The sequence below is a fragment of the Salpingoeca rosetta genome (genome assembly GCF_000188695.1).
Source record: "Salpingoeca rosetta unplaced genomic scaffold supercont1.20, whole genome shotgun sequence".
Lineage (NCBI taxonomy): Eukaryota > Choanoflagellata > Craspedida > Salpingoecidae > Salpingoeca > Salpingoeca rosetta.
In genome coordinates, this window is record NW_004754914.1 from 1008048 (window position 1) to 1031889 (window position 23842).

Sequence of the window (23842 nt, forward strand, 5' to 3'; positions counted from 1 at the left end):
ACACACACACACACACACACACACACACACACACACACACACACACACACACACACACACACACACACACACACACACACACCTCCTCGATGTGGATGTGGGTGTGGTCGTGCTGCATGGGGTTGAGAAGCAGCGAGAGCACTTGCTCGTACGCGTTTCCACACAACTCAGCAACAACAAAGTGGCCTGTGATCATGGCAGCGGCGCGTGTGAGACATGATAGGAGGGGGAGGGGGATGTAATCATCAGAACAACAACACATAGGCAGACAAACACAACACAACACACACACACACACAGACACACACACGCACACACACGCACGCACGCACACACACACACACACACACACACACGCACACACACACGCACGCACGCACGCACGCACGCGCGTACGTACCGATGGCTGTGAGGAAGACAATGTGAAGGGCCAGGTCGTGTGCGCGCTCGAGTGCTGCGCGCACGCTCGTCTTGATGCGCAGAATCAGTGCCCCTTGCTGTGCCGGGTACCGCAGTAGCGCCTATGAACGTGTATGTATGCATGTATGTATGTTTGCGTGTATGTATGTGATTGAGTGTGTGTGTGTGTGTGTGGATGCGTATGTGTGTTGACATGAGGAGGAGACAGTCAATGATTGGTGTGTGCTGTCAAGCGATGCGTGACTGTGACTGCGACATATGCAGTTGTGAAGCAACACGTGCGGCTGTGTTGCGAGTGCGTACCTTGCTGCTGTAGATATGGTCCAGGGTCAGCAGCGCAGCGGTGGTGATGGCAACAAACACTCGCAGCACCGCTTCGTCATACACCGTGATGATGACAGCCCTGCTCGATTCATGAACGACAACGATACCCGAGTGAGGCAAATACGTGAGAGTGAGTGAGTGTGTGTGTGTGTGTGTGTGTGAATGAGAGTGAGTGAGTGTATTTGTTGGCACGTGGTACTCCTCCATTCTATCGTGTACAAGTCGGTCCGCTCATACTCTCTGACACGTGAATACACACGCACACACACGCATTCAAACACACACACACACACATTCACTTCCCCCCCCCACACCCACACACACACACATTCACACACACGCACCTGCTGTCGTTGTCGGTGCCATTGGGAGTGTGCTGCGCAGACGATTTGCTTAGGTTGGTGTTGCTCGTGGATGCGAGACACACCAGCATGTGCAGTGCAAAGAGCACCAAAGTCGACCGCAGCAACAGTGGCTCAATGTACCGCTGATATCTGCTTCGCGCCGACGGTGGTGTTGCTGCTCCAGAGGAATAAGAGCGTGTGAGCGTGTGTCAGTTGAAGCAAGCGTGTGAAACACAAGCGTTCACGGAAGATGATAGGAGACCGATACAGAGAAGAGACAGAGAGATAGAACAGAAAGAGCAAGAGAGCCACATACAGACACGCAAAACATAGACACACACACACACCTTGTGAGTTGGCGCGATGGTAGAACACGAGCGCTGTCGACCCGACGACGGCTGCGGCCACGCTGATGTACGACGCTGGTAGTGCATCTGCATCACGATATGCACACTTGATGTCAGTGCCATGTACACTGTTTTCTTCGCGCGCGCACCCACCCACCCACCCACCCACACACACACACACACACACACACACACACACACACACACACACACACACACACACACACACACACACACACACACACACACACACGTGTGCATAGACACACACACACGCACATACGCACACACGCACACGCACGCACACATACATGTATGAATGCACGGAACAGTGCATGCCCACCAATCCACCCTACCTGAAGCCAGCAGAGCTGTGCGTACAACCGCAATGACGACAGTGACACCAAGGGTCCATATCAAGGAGGCGGTGGCCGTCAGCTTCAAGAAGGGCCCACGATACCAGGCCGGCTCCTGTCCGCCACCGTTGCCGCTTGCCATGCTGCTTGTTCCTCGTCAGTGCACACAGCAAACACAGCACAGCAAAGCAAAGCCAGAGGAGAGCAGAGAGCGCGTCTTGTCTTCGTTCTTGTGCTTCACACACACACACACACAACGAAATTCACACACGAACAACGAACGAATAACGGCAACAAGCAAGAAGCAAGGGAAGACAAGACAAGACGACAGTGAACGCCTGCTTCGACTGCTGCCTTGCTGTGAGCTGTGCTGTGTGTGTGTGTGTGTGCAGTCGAGTGTGCGTCTGTGGGAGTGGAGCAGGATGGACTTGGATGGCATCGTGGGTGCCGTTCAGGCGTTTTACCACTCGGACGACCTGAAGCTACGCACACAGGTTCGTCGTGGACATGCGAGTGGCGTGGATCCCACTCCCCAACACACACACACACGCGCGCGCGCACTGCCTCGTTCTCTCGCTGGCTTGCTTGGCTCACACTCTCTGCCTGTGCCTCACAACCGCAACACACAACGTGGTCGCTGCACGATCGCAGGCTGAGGAGTACCTGCAGGAGGTGCGATCTGCACCCGACAGTATGCACATCGTGCCATACCTGCTCGCCCCTCAAACGTACGTGGTCTTCCAGGCGAGGGGAGGCGCGCGGGCAGTTGGGTTCCCCCATCGCGGTGCAAAGCTGGCCCCAACTCAACCAGTGTGTGTGTACACTAACGCTACTCGTGCATTGCACTCACACCACTCGTGCGTTGCACTCACACCGCTCCCACATTGATTCGCGCACGCTCGTGCCTGCCAGGTCACCGGAGGTGCACTTCTTTGCCATATCCGTGCTGCAAGCCAATGCCGCCACCATCAAGTCCCAGAACCCAGAGGTCCTCGGGCACCTCCAGCAGCTTCTCCTCAACCTGATCTTCGAGTGAGATCATACACACACACACACACATTCGTGTAGTTCCGTGCGCTGCTCTCTTTCATGCACCACACGACGACTGTGACTCGATTTGACCGTCATCTCCACTGGCACGTGTGGCAGGTTCTCGTCACTGGAGACGTTTGTGTATCGATCGCTGTGTGCGGTGATGGCCACTGTCATCTTCCGCAGCGTTCCAGAGAGCATGCAAGGCGTCTTTGGCCAGATTGTAGAAGACATTATGCCTCGATCCCAGCTTGCGGGTCTCGAATTCATCAAAGCCTTCATCCAAGGTGTGTTTGCGAAAGTGCCTGAGTGCGTGTCTATCTATCTGTCTATGTCTGTCTGTCTATCTGTCGTCCATCACACTGCCCACGCTGTTCATTGACACCGTGGCCCGTGGACTTGCTCATGCGCGGATGTGCAGAGGGATGCAAGATGATACAGCAAAAGACAATCACGCCAGCGTCCATGCAAGAGCTCCAAGCGGCGCAACCAACCGCCCTTGCAGCCCTACAGACGGTACACACACACATGCACAAATACATACACGCACACAAAAACACGCACACACACAAAACCACACATGCATGCACGCGCATGCGCATTGTATGTGCAAGCTGCAAGGCTGTGTCTGGTACTGCATGCTTTGCCAGTAGGAGCACGCTACATCTGCTCACCTCCGTTCGTTTGCCAGGTGTTGTCCCAGAACATGGAGGTTGCAGATGTGTCGCTGGCTGTGACTGCGCTGCAGTCTCTCGCCGCGTGCATTGAGACCGGCATCGTGCCGCTCGCAGCGCTCAACGACCACCTCAGTCAGTCCACCCATAACCTCACGCCTACATCTCCTTGTCTTGTGTTGTGTGTGTGTTGTGTGTGCGTTGTGTGTATGTATGTGTGTATGTGTGTGTGTGTGTGTTTCGTTTGAATTTACTCTTACTTTGCATCTGTGTACACATGTTTATGCCCCTTGCTCACCGCCTATCCATCCACCATCGCCCTCCCCTCTCAAGACCTGACCCTCGCCTTCACGGGCAGCGATGAGACCTTCTCTGCTGCCATGGAGTGCTTGGTCGCGCTCGCTGGCCACCCAGGCCTTGAAGGTCAGCCGCAACCTGTGTGCTCTGTGTGTGTGTGTGTGTGTGTGTGTCGTTGGCTGTTATCTTGTTCTTGTGGTCTGTGCCTGTCTTTGTCCTCTCTTCTCTGTTTCTTGCATGCCGTCTGATGCCTCCTTCACCTCACACGCATTTCAACTCCTCGCGTGTGCGTGTGATTGCATCAGATGAACCGGAAGCGCTGTCCGCTTTCGTTACGACTGTCCTCAGTCTGCGCGAAATGTATGACGCCTCTCTTGCGCAACAGGATGACGAGAAGACGGAATGGATGTGCAAGCTTGTCACAGAACTCGGTGCGATGGAGTGTGTATGTGTGTATGTGTATGTGTATGTGATTGTGCATGTGTGTGATTGTGCATGTGCGTGTACTCCTGTGTTTGTGTTTGTGTTTATGCATGTGTGTGATGCGTGTACTTACGCGCTATCGAGGTTTGTGTGCTCGCTCTCGCCTATTCATTCCTATGACGTCACCCTGACCGCCCACCGCCTCTCCACCGTCGTGTGCACACATACGCAGTCGACGACAACATTGACACGCTGCTGACGCTGGCGGAGGGCCCGGCGCTCTTTGATCTCTTCATCCACATGACCGACCACCCCCTCCAGGTGTGGCCCGTGCACCCATGGGCTGTTGACTGGGCACTACCATGGAATGAGAGCCGCTGATGCTGATGTTGTTGTGTGCCTGTGTGTGTGTGTGTGTGTGTCTGTGTCTGTGTCTGTGTCTGTGTCTGCCTATGTGTGAGTGTTTGCATGAATGCATCGTGTTCCTCAGCCATGTCAATTCGCCATTGTATCTGTGTGTTCCAATCAGCTGCGAGCTCACATCAACGCCTCCCTCCATTCCTTCCTTCACCCGCATCCAACCACAATCACCATCCAACCACCACCACCATCACTATCACCACCATCACCATCATCCAACCATCACCATCACCATCCAACCACCACCACATGCGGTTGTCAGTTTGGGACGCAGGAGACGCAGTCTGAGCTGACGCTGAAGGTCTGGTATCGCGTCCTGCAGGGATTCGTCGAGCTCGAGCGAGGTGCGCACATCCATGCACGCGCTGTGAATATGTGTGCGTATGTGTGTGTGCGTGTGTGTATGTGTGTATGTGTATGTGTGTGTGTATGCTTGTGCTGTTACATCCACCGCTGATGACTGTTTCGGACGTGTGATGTGTGAGCGCAGTCCCCAACCACTCACCTGTACCACCATCACCACCACCATCACCACCATCACCATCGGCATTGCTGCAGAGACCCGGCACCGGACGCGTCGCGTGTATCTTCCACACATCATGCAGCTGCTTCGAGTGCTGCAACGGAAGATGATGTACCCACCGGCCATCGAAACGCTCAATGAACACTACCAGGAGAGCATCGAGAGTGAGTTGTGCACATGTGTGGATGGTTGTCATGCTTGATGGTGTGGAGCGCGAATGCGTGCTGTTATTGACTGGGCATTCGCATTTGACCTTCACTCATGCACACACACACACATACATGCTCTCTTTTTCTCTCTCGCTCACCCTCACACACAACACATTCTCCTGCCGCCGTACCTGTGTCCAGAATACAGACACGAAGCTGGAAACGTGATCATGTTCATCTCGTGCTTCACAACGTTGAATTGCGTGCAGGTGCGTGTGCGTGCGTATTGTGCTGTTTATATTTTGATTTTCACCATGTACGTGCGCCAGCCAGCTCGGGCCACACAAACATTTCGGCTCACACTACACACGTGCAAGCACGCACTCAGTTATACAACCAATGCTTCCATTCTCACCCCCAACTTCACACCACCACTTCATCGCACCACACGACACCCTTGTGTCGCCCCTGCGCCAGGTCCTGGCGGAGCTGCTTGAGGCCGGGCTGCGCGACGACAACTGGCTCTCTGTTGAGTCGTCATTGACGTGCATCTACCGCGCCGCCACATTCTCGCCGGCCGCTGACGACGAGCACATGCCCCGTATTGTTGCCATGCTCGAGTCCCTCCCGCCGAACAAGGTCACTGCCTTGTGTGTGTGTGTGTGTGTGTGTGTGTGTGTGTGTGTGTGTGTGTGTGTGTGTGTGTATGTGTGTATGTGTGTATATGTCTGCTTTTGTGCGTGTGCGTGTGTGTGCCTGCCTTTGTCAACGCATTTCCACTCATCTGCTCCGCACTACATCACGCCTTATCTATTCTCTTGCTTCTCTCGCTGCTCTTTCAGTTCATCTCCATCGCGAGTGTGCGCGTTGCTGGCGCGCTTGGGGCGTGGTTGCGCAACAGACCAGACCAAGTCACCACCATGCTCGGTACCGTCGCTACATACACACACACGCACAGTTATATCCTCTTGATTTCAGTCCTTCTGCACGTTCTCTCGCGCCCCGCACACTCACTCGAAAGGACGTGCAGTCGTCCGACGTTTACTTCAGCTCACAGGTCACGACTGAACGCGCCTCTCCAATGTTTTTGCTTGCTTGGTTGTGTGTGCACCAGATATCATTCTGAAGAATCTTCTGACCGTGACGCCGCAGCCGCGGACAGGTGTTGTTTCCCGTGATACCGGCGGCAACTGGACACCAGATGCAAGGTAGGGGTATGTGTGTGTGTGTGTGTTTGTTTGTTTGTGTGTGTTTGTTTGTTTGTTTGTTTGTGTGTGTGTGTGTGTTTGTTTGTTTGTTTGTTTGTTTGTGTGTGTGTGTGTGTGTGTGCGTGTGTGTGTGTGCGTGTGTGTGTGTGTGTTCGTGTGTGTTCATGTGTGTTGGGATCGACCCACACCCATTCATTTCCCCCTCCAATTCTTCTTGATGTGCATTCCGCGTGTGTGCAGACGAACGCTGCAGACGGAGGCTGACGCGGGCGCCGAAGCGTTTCGGGATCTCTGCGAAGGATGCGATGATCTCCTCCTCCCATATGTCAACAGCATCAACCTTGCATACAGGTGCCGCAAGACAGGCGTGTTTTGGTCTTTCTGATGATGATGATGATGATGATGAGGAGCAGGAGCAGGAGCAGGAGGAGTAGGAGATGAGAAAAGTTATACGTGCGTGCTTTTGACCAAACACTCGTGGTTTTACTCATACTTTACACGCATGTAAATTCATGTGCGCGTTGAGTACTCACATCCCATGCGTGCTTCAGGGATGCTGCAAGTCATGGTCTGAGCACTGAGAGCCGGGCGCTGGTGGCAGAGGGACTCGTCCTCATCTCCCGCAAGACAAATCTCGACCGCGCCGTCGATCTGGTCGGTCAAAGGCACCTGCTGTATCTGTCTGTGGATCTCTGTGTGTATGTATGCATGTGTGTTTGTGTCTGTGTTCGTGTCTGCGTGTGTGTCCTCTCTCTCTCTCTCTCTGTCTCTCTCTCTCTCTCTGTCTCTCTCTGTCTCTGTCTCTGTCTCTCTCTGTCTCTGTCTCTGTCTCTCTCTGTCTCTCTCTCTGTCTCTGTCTCTCTCTGTCTCTGTCTCTGTCTCTCTCTGTCTCTCTCTCTGTCTCTGTCTCTCTCTCTCTGTCTCTCTCTCTCTGTCTCTGTCTCTCTCTGTCTCTCTCTCTGTCTCTCTCTGTCTCTGTCTCTGTCTCTCTCTCTGTCTCTCTCTCTCGTCTCTTCTCTCTCTCTCTCTCTCTCTCTCTCTGTCTCTCTCTCTCTCTGTCTCTCTCTCTGTCTCTGTCTCTGTCTGTCTCTCTCTCTCTCTCTTTGTCTATCTCTCTCGCTCTCTCCATCCTTCTGTAACGTTCATGCGTGTGCGTGTCACTCAGCGCTGTTGCCTCACACAAGTGATTCGTTGTGCGGGCCACAGCTCCAGAACACACTGCAACGAGAACTGGAGGAGATTGACAACTGTGCGTGCACAGCACAAGCAGCTCTCCAGCCGACACAACTCAAGTGTGCAGGTTTGTTACTTGCTCGCTTGCTTGCGCATGTGCTGCTCACAGTATTCACGTTTACTCTTTGCTCCTTCCTTGCTTGCTTCCTTCTCTTCTTCCCTTTGTTTTGCTTCTTTAACACGCTCGTCCGCACTGCCCAACATTGCTCTCCATCTGCAGCGAGTGACATTCGCGTGCTCGGCCACGCCATTCGGTTTCTTCGTATCAAAGAAGAGGTGACCCTTGATGGAGCCACACACACACACACACACTCACTCACTCACTCACTCACTCACTCACTTACTCACTCACTCACTCACTCACTCACTCACTCACTCACTCACTCACTCACGCACATGCACAGCGAGAGCACCAGTCACCTGAACTCACTCCACACCAACACCACTGCTCTCCTACAACTCCCTCCCCTTTCCTTTCCTTGTCACCAAATCATTTGCAGAGTCTGAGATTACGGCAGTTGATTTCCAAGGTGTCGGCGCTGAGTGTTCAGCTCATTCTTCGCCATTCATCGGACGAGCCCCTCATGCAGGCGCTGTGCGACATGCTGATGAACTGCATGCGCGTGAATGTTCACCTCCTCGACACCAACATCGGCATGCTTGCCCCTGCTGTCGGCTCGGGGTTTGTTGAGTCGCAGCACGCGTGCTTGGTGGATCTGCTCACCAGCAGCATCAGCGTGTACGGGCGTGACGAGGCGCACACAGCCATGTTTCTGGATGTGTTTCGCAAGGTCCACGGCGGCGTTGTTGGTTGGTTTGAGGCCGGACAACACGTGGAGAGCCCAGATGCAACAGCAGGGTACTTTCGCCTCGTGTGCCGCATGCTGCGCACGCTTGGCGAAGATGTGTTTCTGAGCGAGGCTGCGCTGAGCAGGCCCGTGCCGCTGGTGCTGACAATGACGCAGTGGTCGATAGCGGCGCTGATGCTGCAGGAGCCACACGTGGTGAAGCAGGCATGCAACGCCATTGTGGAGCTGCTGCGTATGCTCGCCAAGTCGCCCGCCGCGGCCGAAGACATCTTGGGGGAGAAGGGCGTGGGCCACATATGCGTGGAGACATGCATGCAGTCCATGTGCACATCTGCGCCGGCCATCTGTGTCCCGGATATTGCGCGGTGTATCGGCACCTTCCAGCTGGTGAGAGCGTGTGTTCATGTGTGTGTGTGTGTGTGCATGTGTGCATGTGTGCATGAGTGTGTGTGCTTGGTGTCTGAGTTTCTGTACACGTGTTGTTGTTTGCAGTTGCAAGTAAGACAACATATGGTTCTTGCATTCGCGCACTTTCTCCCACATACACGCACACGCACACACATACTCACAACACACACACATTCTCTCACACACGACTACATGAGCGGGTGTATAGAACTTCTCGACGATCCTGCAACAGGTGCTGCCGGCGATTGTGGCCGCTCTGCCCGTCAGCGTGCGAGAGGACGTCAAGGAGTCGTTACTCCAACAGATGTTTCAACTTGACAGCATCGGACAGCTCACCTCCCTCCTCAAGTCGTTCTCTGCCATGTGCCGTGCCGTGTAGTTAAATGCGTGGGTTCAAATTGATCCCGCTGCCGTTCGCCATCCCACGACATATCGCTATCATAGCTCGTGTGTGTGTGTGTGTGTGTGTGTGTGTGTGTGTGTGTGTGTGTGTGTGTGTGTGTGTGTGTGTGTGTGTGTGTGTGTGTGTGTGTGTGTGAACAGCAGCTTCACATGGCGCGATTACTCGTGTTACCTCATGTTTGGACACGGCTCTTGAAGCTCTGGTGGACGTTGCTTCCTGGCTGATGCGCGTACCTCTCTTGCTGCGCCACCTCTGCTTCAAGCTTGTTCTTTTGTTATTTGATCCCTTGCCACGTGTCACATTGTAACGTGACTGCTCAATGTGTTTAAGTGACGTGTGACCTGCCCAAACACTCCTCCTCCCTCTCTGTGTCTCTCCCTCTTTGCTCTTCTTGTTCGCGCACGCGTTCACATACGTGTGCGTGTGACTATCTTGTGTTATTCATCACTCGTGTAATGTATGTAAACAACTCCTTCCGCATCACAGGCAACAGCAAGGTGGTATGGTTGATAGCGTGCAACAGTGTTGTGCTACTGGCCCTGCTGTCCTCTCAGCTCATTTCTGTGCAGAAGATTGCAGGCAACAGCGTGTGAGTACGTGAAGGAAACGTGTGTGTGTGTGTGTGTGTGTGTGTGTGTGTGTGTGTGTGTGTGTGTGTGTGTGTGTGTGGCCACGTCATGAGATCGTACTCAGTTCTGCGTCGTCGTCGTCGTCGTCTTCGCTGCTGCTCTCCACAATCTCAGCAGATTTGGTCGAGCGAATGCCAACCTGTGTCACCCCCAACAACACAAACACGCACAGCCGAAAGAAGTGATTAACGCGGGCAGGCAATGCCACAACCACCGTCACCAAGAAAGGACCATCATGCACCAGAAGTGGATGTGTGTGTGTGTGTGTGTGTGTGTGTGTGTGTGTGTGTGTGTGTGTGTGTGACTCAAACACCTTGCTGCGGGGCATGGCGGCCTGCTTGGCAGCATCGTCATCGTCGTCTGATTCGCTGTCAGAGTCAAGGGAGGCCTTGGACTTCACCACCCGCTTCTTGCTCAACTATCGCACCAACACGAGCACGTTGCAGCAGAGTGAGAAAAGAGACACAGCGTTGCACGCATGCACAACGTCATTAACCACACCTCATGAGCACGCAGGCGCTTGTGTACATATGTGTGCATGTGTGTGTGATTGGGTGTGACAAAGCGAACAGCAAGAACGAAGGGAGCGACAGGTTACCTTCTGCGAACGCTGTGCTCTCAAACGAGCGATGTCATCGTCGTCGTCATCGTCGTCATCATCATCTTCATCGTCGTCGTCCTCTCGGCGCGAAACGACTTTCGACTTCTTCGACCTGATTGACACACGCACACGTGTACGTGCCCAAAAGGCCAGTGAGGAAACACCAATTGCATGGGAGCACATTGTCTGACATCCTGCACACGCAAATACACACACATACACACGCACACACGCACACACGCTCACACATACACACACACGCACACACACACATACACATACAAATACACCTTGGCTTGCGCTTGGATGCCTGACGCTTTGCTGATTTCCGTGCACCGTCGTCAGCGTCGTCGTTGTCGTCATATTCGCCCTCGTCCTCCTCTGGCAGTGGCGCAGGCTCCTCCTGTCATCATCACACATGTGGTCGCGAGTGAGTGGTGAGTGGTGGCTTGATTGCATTTCTCGAGGGCAGGTCAAATTGCGTTCGTCCCACACACTCTCTCTATCTCAGATAAACACACACACAACGTTCACACACACACACACAACGTGCACACACACGCACACACAACGTGCACACACACGCACACACGCGCACACACGCGCACACACGCGAAAATACTGCATGCACCTCTTCGTCGTTGATAATGTCATCGGCGTCACTGCGGCGCTTGCGGCCCTCGCGCTTCTTCGCCTCCGCTCGCTCCATAATGTCCCCAACATTCGGCATGCTCTGCTCATACTCCATAATCTTCTCTCGCTTGCGCGCCTCCGCCTCTGCCAGCCGCTGCAGTCGCTCCTCCTTCTCGGCCTCTCGCTGCTGCAGCTGCTGCTGGAACAGCCGCGCTACTTCCGCTTGCTTCTTCAACTTGCTCGCCTGCGCACACACGTACATGTGTCAGCGGACGTGTGGTGTGGGCAGTGGTTGTGCGTGGGGATATGCAGTCTCGCATGAAAAATGTGTGCAAACCTGTGTGTGTATGTGTGTAAATATGCTTGGCATGCAACGTTGACACAGAACACGGGTGGTTTCGAGGGAAAACCGCGTACCTCTGACTCAGCAGCTGTTGACCGTTGCTTGGATTGATGGCGGAGATCAACACACAGCCGCTCCTCCTGTTGTTGACACATGCACAGCGGGGAGCGGGTGAGGCGGCAGCGCATGCACACACGCACACATGCACACATGCACACGCACACATGCACACGCACACACGCACACATGCACACGCACACATGCACACATGCACACGCACACATGCACACATGCACGCATGCACACATGCACACGCACACATGCACACACGCACACATGCACATATGCACACACATGTACTGTTCACAACCCATGATGCATCGATTGAGGCATGAGCACCATCAGCACGTGTGACGAACCTTCTCAGCGCGCTTGAAGTCGTATTTGACCTGATGGCGCGGCCGCTTCAGCTGCCGGAAGCACTGGCGAGCAAGCCTGCAGGCACGCGCGCACACACGCACACGCACAAGATAACACACACACACACACACACACGCGCACAAGATAACACACACACACGCGCGCACAAGATAACACACAAGGGGCGGGGGTGGATCAGCGTTTGGTGATGCAGGAACGGTCGCGTGAACAATAATGCGCAGGAGGCGCGGGCAAGCAACGGCATTGCTCAGCAGCACCGGCAGAAGTGGCAGAAGTGGCAGAAGTAGCAGCAGCTACAAGGGACGGGGCTTACCCAAGCAATGTCTCTGCCTCCAAGAGCTGGAGATGGACAACAGCAACACACACGTGTCGGAAGTAGAGGCACAAGATGAGCTGTTGAACATGGTGCAATCAAGAAACTAAACAAACACCATGCATGGCAGTGTGGATGCGCTTTGAATGGCGAATCTCCCGCCATCAAGCTTGTCTCCCTTCTCGCAACCATACCCTCTCATGTGTGTGTGTGTGTGTGCGTGCGTGTGTGTGTGCGAGGACGGCACCTGGTCTGGGAGCGGGCGCCTGCTGTCGAGGATGCTGCGCGCCTCCTGCTGCTGCGTCAGCGCAATGTTGAAGTCGTGGCGCGAATCCAGCGGGTCAAGATGCTTCGCCTGCCACCCGACATGACAAGACAGCAACAAATCGTGAGTGTGGCGTGTGTGCGTGCGTGCGTGCTGCGTGCGTGCGTGCATGCGTGCGTGCGTGCGTGCGTGCGTGTGTGTGTGTGCGTGTGTGTGGGGGGGGAGTGTATGCAAGGACACGTGCAAGAAGGATACGTGCAAGAAGGACACGTGCAAGAAGGACACGTGCAAGAAGGACACGTGCAAGAGAGAAATAGCGAGTGTGCAAGCAAACGGGCAAGTACAAGAGGGAAACAATATGCGCAGTGGCACGCATGTATGTGCGACAACCAAGCTCGATCAAAGCCAACGGCCGAGGAAGCAAACGAGAAGACTGCAACACCTTGACAAAGTGCTTGCGGGCGAGCTTGTAGTCTCTGTTCTTGTAATGGGCACGGGCCAGGGCAGCGTGGATCGATGCATCCCTGTTCATGCAGATGCAACCGGCAAACAAAGACACGAGGGCACGAGGGTGACGAGGAAGAAACGACAAAGGTGAGGTTGAGGTGACGGCTGGCGAGCATACTGTGCGCTGCTTTGTGTGTGTGTGTGTGTGTGTGTGTGTGTGTGTGTGTGTGTGTGTGTGTGTGTGTGTGTGTGTGTGTGTGTGTGTGTGTGTGTGTGTGTGTGTGTGTGTGTGTGTGTGTGTGTGTGTGTGTGTGTGTGTGTGTGCGAAGGTGTGCCCAAGTGTGTGTGTGTGTGTGTGTGTGTGTGTGTGTGCATCCGACACCACAAACGCACGTGCGTCGGCCCATTTTCCGCTGGCAGTATTCATAAAGCGCAATGCCTTCAGACAGGGAACCCTGTCAAACATCAAAATAAAGTGAATGAACGCACACAAACACACACACATATCACATGCGTGAGATAAATCGAAGCACGACTCGGTGACAACAGACCACACCCAGTGGCCGGTGATGCATGCAAGCACGCGACGGCGGCAGGAGCTGACCAGGTCGACGTAAGCGTGGGCGAGGTTGAGAAGAATCTGGTCCATGCCTTCCACATCTGTCGTCGCTTCGCGGATCTGAATAGGAGGACAAAAGCAAGTGGACATGAAAACCGGTGCTGAGCACCAAACGGGCGGAAACGCGCACGCACACAACACACACAGGGGACGAACGCACGCACACACGCACGCACACACACACGAACACACACACAGGGGACGAACGCATGTATGCACACACACGCACGCACACACACACACACAACGCAAGGGTGCTGCACCTGTTGAAACAGGTCTTTTGCCTGTGCGGTGTTTCCCTGTGCAGCAAACACGCAGCCAAGCCCGTTGACCGCAAACACGTTTTCCACACTCGCTTCAAGCGCTTTTGTGAAGTACTTCTGGGCGCGAACAAAATCCACGCGCTGGAAGAAGATGTTGCCCAGCGACACCAGGCTGTACAGGTCCTGTTGCGGTGCACACACACACACACACACACACACACACACACACACACACACACACACACACACATACACACACACACAACGTACGTGGAGTGTGAAGGTGTGACGGGATTATGGATAGATTACGATGGAAGGCAGAGTGTGGGAGGCACCCCACGCTTCACCACCACCACCACCAGCCATTCATCTACTGGCCAGCAGACACGTGAGTGCCACGGCTCACGCGGTGCATTATGCGTAAAACTTACGCCTTCCTTTTTGCGGAGTTTGATAATCTTGTCAAAGTAGCGCTGTGCGTGCTGCAGCTGTCGCTTTTGGATGCACAGATTCCCGAGCAGGGTCAGCGCCGTCACCTCGTTCTGAGAGAACAATTACGCAGAAGGAAAGGAACGGTGCGGGACGGGGTGGGGGACGTGTGAGCATTGCTCTGCTGCATTGCATGTTAATATGGAATGGAGAGCACACGCTCCTCGCAACCATCACTGCCATAACACCCACCACAGCCACCGCCACAGCCACCGACACGCGACCGAACAAAGACCACATGTGACCACAGGACCACACGACCACGGCAGCACGCACCAGCCTGAGGCAGTCCTTGAAGAAGATTGTTGCCTCGTTGATGGCGCCGCGGCGCTGGGCCATGACGCCGAGGCGAAAGCGCGCGTCTGCGTAGTCTGGATGCGACTGCAGGATAGCGTGGTACTCTTCCTCGGCAGCGTCAAGCTCGTACGTCGTCTCCAGCAGCCGCGCACGGTTGTACCGCACAGTCACTGTATGCACGCATGGTGGGTGGCGTGGGGATGAGAGTGAGTCACACAGAGGCAAAGGCAGAGACAGTGTGCGCGTGTGTGTGCGCACATGTGTGTGTGTGTGTGTGTCGCAGTGGCATGCGCTAGTGACTGAACAAGTGCGCTCACCTTTCGCGCCCTTGAAAAACTCAATGTCCGCCTGCAGAAGACAAACAGTCACAAGCGCAAAAGATGAGAGGATTCAACACGCACTCAACGACAACAGCATCACGCCAGCCATCACACATAAACACACACATTCACACACACACAGGTGACGAAGCAACAGCAAATGCCGCGTGTTAAAAGGTTCAATTCAAGCTCTCAAATGACTGTGCAACCTCTTCCATGTCGGCTTGCTCGTCCGGGTCGAGGTCAAGGCCACTCAGCGCTTCTTCAAACATTGCCTGCAGGCACGAGAGTTGATGGAGAGCGCAAGAGGTGGTGGAATTGGAATGGAGGGACGGGGCGTGTGGAGCGGTAAGTCACGGACACAAAGGCAAGCCGCACGCAAGCTCATGAGAACACAAGAACGCAGACACACAGGCACACGCGCAGACACACGCATGCGCACACAGACACACAAAACCATACATGCACACACAAGAACACAATCACGCTGGCACATTCACGGTGCAATGCGCACCTTTGCGTGGCGGTGGTTGGTGTTGAGGAGGTGCAGGCAGGCCATGTTGTTGACGAGCTCGGGCGGGAGCGCCGATCCCAGCGCCTCCAGCCGCGTCTTCGCCTCTCCAAACACACCAAGTGCTCGCTGCAGACGTGTGTGTGTGTGTGTGTGTGTGCGTGCGTGTGCGTGTGTGGTTTGTTGATCTTGAAGTTCGTTCCACGAAAACGCAAGATATGTATGTGTAAATGTGCGCTTATTGCGCATCTTACCTTTGGGTTTGAGCGGATGAGGAGCATACCGAGCTCCACCCACGCCTCAATGTCCTCTGGCCGCTGCTTCAACACCTGCACACACACACACACACACACACACACACACACACACACATAAGCGACCAAGGAATGAGGGGGCACGCCAATGATATGATGCTTGTGCATATGTGCGCATGTTCGCGTGTATGTGTGTGCATGTTTGTGTGTGCGTGTGTGCATGTTTGTGAATTTGTGTGTGCGTGTGTGCATGTGTGCATGTGTGCGTGTTGAACGTACCTTATCAAAGAGCGCTGTTGCCTTTTCGAGGGCGGTTGCGGACCGCGACGTCTCCGCCTCCTGCACATACATGCACGCAAGGATCTTCGCCGCCGCCATATTCGTCGGCTGCACACACATACACGACACATACACGACACATACACGACACATACACAACACATACACAACACATACACGACACATACACGACACATACACGACACATACACGACACATACACGACACATACACAACATACACAACACATAAACAACACATAAACCACCAACATACAAACGTACGTTTGAGTTGGCAAAAGTTGAAACAAAACAGATCAGTTCGCCCTTTCCACACTCACACATGAACACACATACACACACATACACACACATAAACACACATACACACACATGAACACCCATACACACGCATACTCGCGCATTCACTCCAGCGAAAACACACCCACCCCTGACAGCACACCTCATAGCCCCCCCCCCACACCCAAGTAACGCACCATGTGCTTGTAGACGATTTCAAAGCAGTCGCGCGCGCGCCTGAGCTGCTTCTTGTGGATGTACATCTGGCCAAGACCGTAGTGGGCCGGCAGCAGCGACGGCGAGAGGCTCGTCGCCTGGTAGTAGTGCGACAGCGCCGTGTCCAGGTTCCCCTGCTGGTGGTGGATGCGTGCCATGTGATGGAACGCCTCGGCCTTGATGTCCCGGTCAAGCGCCGTCCCAGCAACGTGTGTCACCAGGCCAAGCGCCTTGCTGTACTCCTGGTGGGGTGCCGTGTTGTGTTGTGTTGTGTTGTGTTGTGTTGTGTTGTGTTGTGTTGTGTTGTGTTGTGTTGCGTTATGTGTTGTGTTGTGTTGTGTTGTGTGTGTCGATGTGCATATGCGGTGCTGAGCTTGCAAATATGCACGGTGGCTTTGTGGGCAATGATCAGTAGCATCACCAACGACATCTAAGCACGCAAGCGACAGCCGCGTGCGCACGACACCTTTCTGTGGAAGAAGTGGTTTCCGAGGAGGTTGAGGGTCATCGGGTTGGTGCGGTCCAGCTTGTACGCCTTTGTCAGCCGCTCCACAGCCTCCCGCATCGCGCCGCGCTGGACACACATGCACGCAAAACCAGGGATACGGCAGCAGATTGGAGATGAAATCAGCCATCACGTGGCAAATTTCACTGTCGTGGGCACCATCATCATCATCATCATCATCATCATCATCATCATCATCATCATCATCATCATCATCATCATCATCACCATCATCATCACCATTGTCCTACCTCCTTCTGGTTGATGAGGAGGATGGCTGTGCCGACGAGTGCAGGCACGTTGTTTTCGTCCAGCGCCAGCGCTCGCTCAAAAGCAGCACGCGCCTGCACACCCGTCGTGGTGACGGTGGTGATGATGATGGTACCGTGAGTCTGAGCAATACACAATCACCACGCAAAAGCACAATCACAACCGCAACCACAACCGCAACCACAAACACGAGCGCAAGCACAAGCACAACAAGTACATGCCAGGCGAGTACACGTGCTGGCGCCATGTCGGGAGCACCTTGTCGAAGCGTTCGAGGCGGGCAAAGCACATGCCCATGGCGACGCGGATGCTGGCGGGGCACGAGGGGCTGATGCGCAGCACCGTGCGGTAGCGACGCAACGCATCCGCATACAGGTCCTTGTGGAAGTCAATCGCAGCCCGGCCTGGTGGTGGTGGTGGTGGTGGTGGTGGTGGTGGTGGTGGTGGTGGTGATCGTCGTCGTCGTCGTCGTCGCAGTGCTGATGGTGAGTTGGGGAGACGCAGCGTGGACACGAGGCAAACAAAACATTGGTATGTGGGAGGAAAACACCGCTGCCGAAACCCACCACCAACACCCCATCCCGCAGCAATGGCGTACCGAGGAGGGCGGGGATGCTGGTCTGACTCTTGCTGGTGAGCACCAGGTCAAACAGCGTGCGCGCACGGTCAAGGTGCTCGCTCGTGCCCACAAACAGGCTGATGTACCCTTTGCACACCCAGTTGCCCTGTGCAGCGGAGGCCATGGTGAGGAGCAACATGAGCTTGGAGCACACGCGATGCACATCTCCATAGTGTGCATGACATCAAGACAAAACACACTCGGTGCTCAGCGCGGCAGTTATACACGATGCCATGACATACGCACAGCACCCCCACCCACACGCATGGCACCTCGTTGTTCTGATCGTAGATGTCGACTTCGTTTGTCAGTTGCGTTGCTTGGTCGATCAACTGGTCTGCCTCCGCCTTGGTTCGCGCGCCCTTTGCTCGCTCCAGCAGCAGGTTGGCAAGCATGACCATCAAACGGATCTTCTGGGGCATGTGCTCAGCATCATCTGTTGTCACCGCACGTGTGTGTGTGTGTGTGTGTGTGTGTGTGTGTGTGTGGTGTCAGAGTTGTGAGAAGACTGCTCAGCATGGCCACAGAAGTGGTATTGGTGTATGAACGCTTTGCGCCTGCACATGAACTCACTTGGTGGTGCCTTTTGCTGCCGTGCACGATCCAGCAGCGTGTACAGCTCGTCCCATTTGGCATTGCGACGATAGTAGTCCTGCATTCATCAGATGATGTGGTGGAGACAAAGATGTCACGCTGTGGAAGGGAAAAGGAAAGGGTGACACCCACACACTCACGTGCACACATACACATACATACACACGCATGCACACGTACACATACACATATATGTGCGCGCGTTTCTCATGCAAGCGCATACCCCACAAGCCTGCATCAACACATGCATGCATTGCGGGCTGCTGTGTAGTTCAAGCACATACCGCGATTTGAGCCCAGTACTTGAGATGCACGTTCTCGAACGTGATGATGTCAATCACCGTGTCCAGGTTCTCCAAGTCACTTGGGCCAAGTTGGATGGCCTTTGATTTGGGGGGGGGGGGGGCAGTGGAAAAATGTTCAAGAGTGATGCGGTGAGACGCCATGCATCAGCCGAGCATGCATGCACACCACAAACACCAACGACAGCAACAACAGCAGCCAACAACACATCACGTGTGACTCAACACACACGCACACACACACACACACACGCACGACCGGGTAGAGCTCACATCTTCCTCGTGGTGCTGCTTCTGCAACACGGGAATCTCCACCACCACTGGCTCGTCGCTCATGACTGGCTGTCTGGCTGGCTGGCTGGCTGGTTGACTCTCTGCGCTCTCGTCGTCTTCCCCAAGTTGCTGCTTGTAGAGGATTTGTGAATGATTGGCGTCGAAAGCTGTTGACATAAAATTGCATCAAATCTGAAATGACCATTCATATTGTGAGCGCTGGAAGGAAACCGTTTGTTTGCTGACACAGACCGCGCAAAAGAACGAAAGAACGAACGAGCATGACGAAGACGGGTGCGGATGGCCACGGTGGTGCTGGTGGTGCTGGGCTTGAAGATGGGCTGGCGCGGAAGCGAGCAAAGCAACAAGAAGACGGAGGAGAGAATGGCACAGAAGCAGTGAGGAGGAGGGAAGAGAAGAATGCCGGTGGCACCGGAAACGATGGTGGGAACGATGGTGATGAGAAGAGGAAGGATCCTCGCTCTCGTGCGGAGGAGGATGACGATGATGGCAACGGTGATGATAGTATGCAGGATGTGCGCGAAGCACAGGAGCAGCTGCATCAGGAGACCGCAACGACTGCTGCTTCATTGAAAGGCGTTGTCATCGATGTGGTGTTGCCTGCTGGCGGCATCGGCGTTCGCACAGGCTCGGTGACGCCGAAACAGGTGAGATCATGAGATGGCAGCACTTTGCAGCAGCAAGTGTCACCGTGTTTTCCGTCGCGTCGTGTGTTGTTGTTCCCACTACTCCCACTGCTCTCACCGCTCTCACTGCTCTCATGGTTCTCACTGCTCTCACTGCTCCCGCTGCTCCCACTGCTCTCATTGCTCTCGCTCCTCTCACTGCTCCCACTGCTCCCACTGCTCTCGCTCCTCTCACTGCTCCCGATGCTCCCGTGTTCTTACCTTTCGCGTGCCCGCATGCAGTACTGGGTGCTGCAGGGAAAGCCGTTGCTGTACTACACAATCTCCACGATGCTTGCTGTCCCCGGCGTGCGCCGGGTGGTCGTGCCGATCGCCGCAAACTGTCTGGAGAAGAGCGCGGGCTGGCTCAGGGACTGGCGGCTTGAGCACGAGGCTGAGCGCGTGCTGTTTGTTCAGGGTGGTGCAAGCAGGCACGCGTCCATCAAACGCGGCCTCGACGCTATTCACTCGAAGCCCTCACACCCAAACGTCGTCGTTGTCCATGACGCCGTCAGGTATGGGCGCAGCCATGCTGTTTGCTGGAGTTAGCAAGCACCACAGCACCCAATGCTAGCCTTGCCTGCAGGCAACCAAGTACACGCCCACACCACTGACAACGAGTCAAAGCAACACTCACACACAGACACACACATGCACACACATGCACACACATGCACACACACAGACACATACATGCACACTCACTCACCACTGTTCGGTTGCATTCATGCATGCATCCGTCTGTCCTGTTGAACAAAGGCCCTTTGTGGATGCAAAGACAGTGCTTAACGTCGCAGCAGCTGCAGCGCAGCACCAAGCAGGTGTGTATGAACATGCATGCGTGCAAGTGATAGAGTGATTGCAGGGGCGGGCGATGCAATGCGCTTCACCTTGCCTGCAAGCAGCAGTAGTACCTGATCGTTCATGACTGCTATGGCGCCGAAAATATTTGAGGGGAGGGTTGCTCATGTTTGCTCTGCTTTTACGTTTTGTTCGTGGTGCAGCTGGATCTGTACTACCTCTTGTCTCGACAGTCATCAAACCAAACGCTGATGGCTTCCTTGAAGAGTCGCTCGACCGATCCCAGTATCGCGCAAGCCAAACGCCACAGGTAACATGTGCTTGCAGGGATCCAATTTAGTTTGTGTGTGTGTGTGGGTGGGTGGGTGTGTGGGTGGGTTGGGTGTAGCTGTGTGGGTGTGGGTGTTTGCGAGCAGTCCATGGTTCTGCTTACCTTCACACTGGTACATCTCTCACCCCGCCCTCACAATTTTGCTGATGCAGGCATTCTCGCTGGAGGCGCTTATGAAAGCATATGAAAGCTGTTCGGCACATGATATTGAACACGGCACAGAGGTGCTGCACCTGGTGCTCAAGTACGCTGGTGTTCGCGCCAAGCTCGTTGACTGCCAGCCAAACGTGTGGAAGGTCACCTACAAGCAGGACTTGCATGCTGCTGAGCAACTGGCTGCCCAACGGATGCGACAGGTTTGCCTATCTGTGTGTATCTGTGATGTGATATGTGTGTGTGTTTGCGTGTGCGTGTGTCGCGGTGCCTGCTCTGCGTCCTCTCAACAGCATGAGCATGTACTTGCTTTGAACAGTCTGCCTTTGTGTCTTGTTCATCTCACGCTGTATGCTATGGCACGTGTTACCGTGTCTTTCAGGTTGCCATTGTCTTTGGCGGAGGTCGAGGCATTGGACGACACGTGGTGAAAGGGTTTCGAGAGCGCGGCATGCAGGTTCGCGATTCTGTGCCTGCAGGAAGTGGGGAGGGGGAGGAACTTGCCTCAATTGCTATGTTCTTCGTGCACACCCTTTCAGCATTGTCAACTCCATTGTCCTGTGTGAACGGCTGCCATTCCAGCTCAACCGCATACACTTGCTTCTCCCTCCTGCACATGTGTGTGTGTTTGTGCGAGTGTCCGTACCTGTCCTCACATTGTTGTGGTCATCACGCCTTCACACGCGTGTGTGCATTGATGTTGCCTTTCACGGCTGCAGGTTGCGGTGGTTGCGCGGACAGAGGAAGAGGTGGCACATGTGGCAAAGGAGTACGGCTGCATGGCAATATGCGCAGATGTGGGAAACTCACAGCATGTGGACGACGCCTACGCACAAGTGCTCGCCAAGTACAAGCGCGTGGATGTTGTTGTCAACTGTGCCGGCGTGGCCCTGCTTCGTTCCATTGCGGAAACGGTATGTATCTCGTGATTTTTTATTTTTTTTTGCATTCTGTGTATCTGGCCATGCGACAGGCCCCCTGGCCTTGTCATGTCACACATCTTTCCTCGTTGTGTGTGTGTGTGTGTGTGTGTGTGCATGTGTCATCACCTTGCTGTTTGCATGTCTCTCTATGGCTGCGCGTTTCGTTTTGTTCCCTGTGCGTATCCAATGACGTCACCACACACTCACGAGTCATTCGTATGTATTGTATGTATGCTGCGTGTGTTGATTTGCGGTGTGTGCTCCCCACTATCAAGACGGATGAAGCGTGGCAGAACATAATGACATCCAATCTGAGCGGCTGCTTCTATTCCTCACGGCGCGCCCTCGCAAGTGCGTGCAGTGTGTACAGTAACCTGACGTGTGCGGCCATTTAGTGTGCCAGTCAAGTCGAAATGCACGTGTGCGTGTTGTGTTCACCGCTTGCTGTGGTGCCACGTCCCGTGTTGCTCGTCGCTAACGCAAAAACGAACACCTTGCTTGCTTGCAGGCATGCAAGAGCAAGTCCATGGTGGTGTCATCATCAACGTGGGATCAAGGTACAATACTTGTTGATGCAAGTTGGGGACTTTCGACAGGGGTGGTTCATCCCCAGGCATGACCATGTGCAACATACATTGCTCGGGGCTAGAATGCTTGCTGTTTTGGCACGAGTCACTTCAGCCACATGAGCCATAGGCTCTGTAGGCTAAGACAGCCACCACCCAGATGATCAGCATGGCTGTAACCGTTACGTTAAACTCAACTCATATCATTGCCCTCTGCTTGCCATGCTTACTTGTTTTCTGTGACTCGTGTCAACAGCGCGGCGCAAGGTGGACGGGAGGGCCAGTCGGCCTACGCAGCCTCCAAGGCCGGTATTGCATGCTTGACCGAGACACTGGCGTTGGAAGGCAAGCCACACAACGTTGTCGCTTACTGCGTCGTTCCACGCCGAACCTACACCAGCATGCGCACAACCATGTATCCCGATGAGGTCAGTTTTTGGCTTGGTTTGTGCTCGCATGCAGGCAGCTGAGAAGCTGCTGGCACGCACACACGCACGCACACACACACGCACACACACACACACACGCACACACACACACACACACACGCACACACACACACACACACACACACACTCTCTCTCTCTCTCTCTCTCTCTCTCTCTCTCTCTCTTGTGCATGTCCGCTACATTTTGAGTGCACACACGCACACACACACACGGCACGACGTGCCTTTCAGACTCATTGGAGGAGGGATTGCACCCCATAGCTCCTCTCTCACGCATACCACACACACACACACACACACACACACACACACACACACACACACACACACACGTGTACACACACACGTACACACACACACACTGCACACGCATGCACATGTTAGGATGCGTCGGACTGCCTTGCTGCGCGGGACGTGGCTGCGCTGATTGTGTCTGTGGCCATGGCACCGAACGTGCTCTTATCCGGCCAGGCATTCTACGCAAAGTGACACACGCACACGCACACACACATGTACGCACACACATGTACGCACACGCACACGCACACGCACACGCACACACACACATTCAATCACATGAGCACGTCTCGCTTCGCTCGCTGTGGGGTTTGTATGTTGTTTAATGGAACAAGTCGAATAGCTGCATCATCGAATTCACGTGTCACAACAAGAAGCCAGACTGCACCCATCCGGTCCCTCTCCTCTTGCACCAGCGCCTCCAAACCACACACACCCAACAAAACACGCCATGGCAACACCCCCCCCCCCAAAAACACACACAC

The 23842-nt window shown here is 54.5% G+C and overlaps 4 protein-coding genes across 4 annotated transcripts in view; 2 read left to right on the forward strand and 2 right to left on the reverse strand.

Moving 5' to 3' along the window:
- PTSG_07707 (uncharacterized protein) overlaps positions 1–1933 on the reverse strand; it is a gene marked incomplete at both ends in the record, with an annotated part of 5900 nt that extends 3967 nt beyond the window's left edge. Inside the window, 6 exons of the mRNA XM_004991447.1 lie at positions 83–186; positions 401–521; positions 724–826; positions 1089–1263; positions 1436–1522; positions 1792–1933. Coding sequence (XP_004991504.1) covers positions 83–186; positions 401–521; positions 724–826; positions 1089–1263; positions 1436–1522; positions 1792–1933 — 732 coding nt within the window. The remainder of the gene's footprint in view (positions 1–82; positions 187–400; positions 522–723; positions 827–1088; positions 1264–1435; positions 1523–1791) is intronic.
- A 114-nt stretch (positions 1934–2047) lies between these two features.
- Positions 2048–9460, forward strand: PTSG_07708 (uncharacterized protein). Its single transcript, XM_004991448.1, has 21 exons — positions 2048–2285; positions 2443–2519; positions 2704–2823; positions 2941–3110; positions 3245–3339; positions 3515–3632; positions 3831–3920; positions 4100–4225; positions 4450–4538; positions 4900–4981; positions 5196–5324; positions 5511–5578; positions 5787–5948; positions 6152–6236; positions 6424–6517; positions 6758–6868; positions 7069–7171; positions 7724–7817; positions 7971–8026; positions 8251–8946; positions 9176–9460. The coding sequence occupies exons 1-21, from the start codon at positions 2214–2216 to the stop codon at positions 9344–9346; spliced, it is 2808 nt and encodes a 935-aa protein (XP_004991505.1). The 5' UTR covers positions 2048–2213; the 3' UTR covers positions 9347–9460.
- A 334-nt stretch (positions 9461–9794) lies between these two features.
- Positions 9795–19352, reverse strand: PTSG_07709 (uncharacterized protein). Its single transcript, XM_004991449.1, has 30 exons — positions 19153–19352; positions 18862–18960; positions 18557–18635; positions 18256–18419; positions 17963–18089; positions 17623–17768; positions 17346–17438; positions 17056–17163; positions 16571–16831; positions 16075–16182; positions 15796–15870; positions 15545–15670; positions 15240–15305; positions 15028–15058; positions 14690–14880; positions 14356–14466; positions 13925–14107; positions 13647–13721; positions 13436–13497; positions 13038–13119; positions 12578–12685; positions 12331–12356; positions 11996–12071; positions 11651–11716; positions 11232–11477; positions 10891–11003; positions 10598–10712; positions 10313–10417; positions 10060–10138; positions 9795–9931 (listed from the first exon to the last, which is right to left on the reverse strand). Exons 1-30 carry the CDS (start codon positions 19327–19329, stop codon positions 9921–9923), a joined length of 3309 nt encoding a protein of 1102 aa, XP_004991506.1. The 5' UTR covers positions 19330–19352; the 3' UTR covers positions 9795–9920.
- Positions 19353–19368: 16 nt separating this feature from the next.
- PTSG_07710 (uncharacterized protein) lies at positions 19369–23618 on the forward strand. Its single transcript, XM_004991450.1, has 11 exons — positions 19369–19820; positions 20082–20353; positions 20598–20659; positions 20843–20949; positions 21123–21326; positions 21506–21580; positions 21843–22037; positions 22322–22397; positions 22555–22603; positions 22869–23040; positions 23445–23618. The coding sequence occupies exons 1-11, from the start codon at positions 19434–19436 to the stop codon at positions 23547–23549; spliced, it is 1704 nt and encodes a 567-aa protein (XP_004991507.1). The 5' UTR covers positions 19369–19433; the 3' UTR covers positions 23550–23618.
- The last annotated feature ends 224 nt before the right edge of the window (positions 23619–23842 follow it).

Bases quoted from the DNA above. Each gene is read 5' to 3' on its own strand.
- PTSG_07708 (XM_004991448.1), top strand. From the start codon at position 2,214: ATGGACTTGGATGGCATCGTGGGTGCCGTTCAGGCGTTTTACCACTCG. The intron at 3,921-4,099 runs GTCAGCCGCAAC...TGATTGCATCAG, and splicing joins TGGCCACCCAGGCCTTGAAG to ATGAACCGGAAGCGCTGTCC. The intron at 5,579-5,786 runs GTGCGTGTGCGT...CCCCTGCGCCAG, and splicing joins CAACGTTGAATTGCGTGCAG to GTCCTGGCGGAGCTGCTTGA.
- PTSG_07710 (XM_004991450.1), top strand. From the start codon at position 19,434: ATGACGAAGACGGGTGCGGATGGCCACGGTGGTGCTGGTGGTGCTGGG. The intron at 22,038-22,321 runs GTATGTATCTCG...CCCACTATCAAG, and splicing joins TTCGTTCCATTGCGGAAACG to ACGGATGAAGCGTGGCAGAA. The intron at 22,398-22,554 runs GTGCGTGCAGTG...GCTTGCTTGCAG, and splicing joins CTCACGGCGCGCCCTCGCAA to GCATGCAAGAGCAAGTCCAT.
- PTSG_07709 (XM_004991449.1), bottom strand. From the start codon at position 19,329: ATGTCAACAGCTTTCGACGCCAATCATTCACAAATCCTCTACAAGCAG. The intron at 17,439-17,622 runs GTGCTCCCGACA...ACGGGTGTGCAG, and splicing joins GCCTCGAACGCTTCGACAAG to GCGCGTGCTGCTTTTGAGCG. The intron at 14,467-14,689 runs GTGCGTGCTGCC...TTGTTCTCTCAG, and splicing joins TCAAGGACTGCCTCAGGCTG to AACGAGGTGACGGCGCTGAC.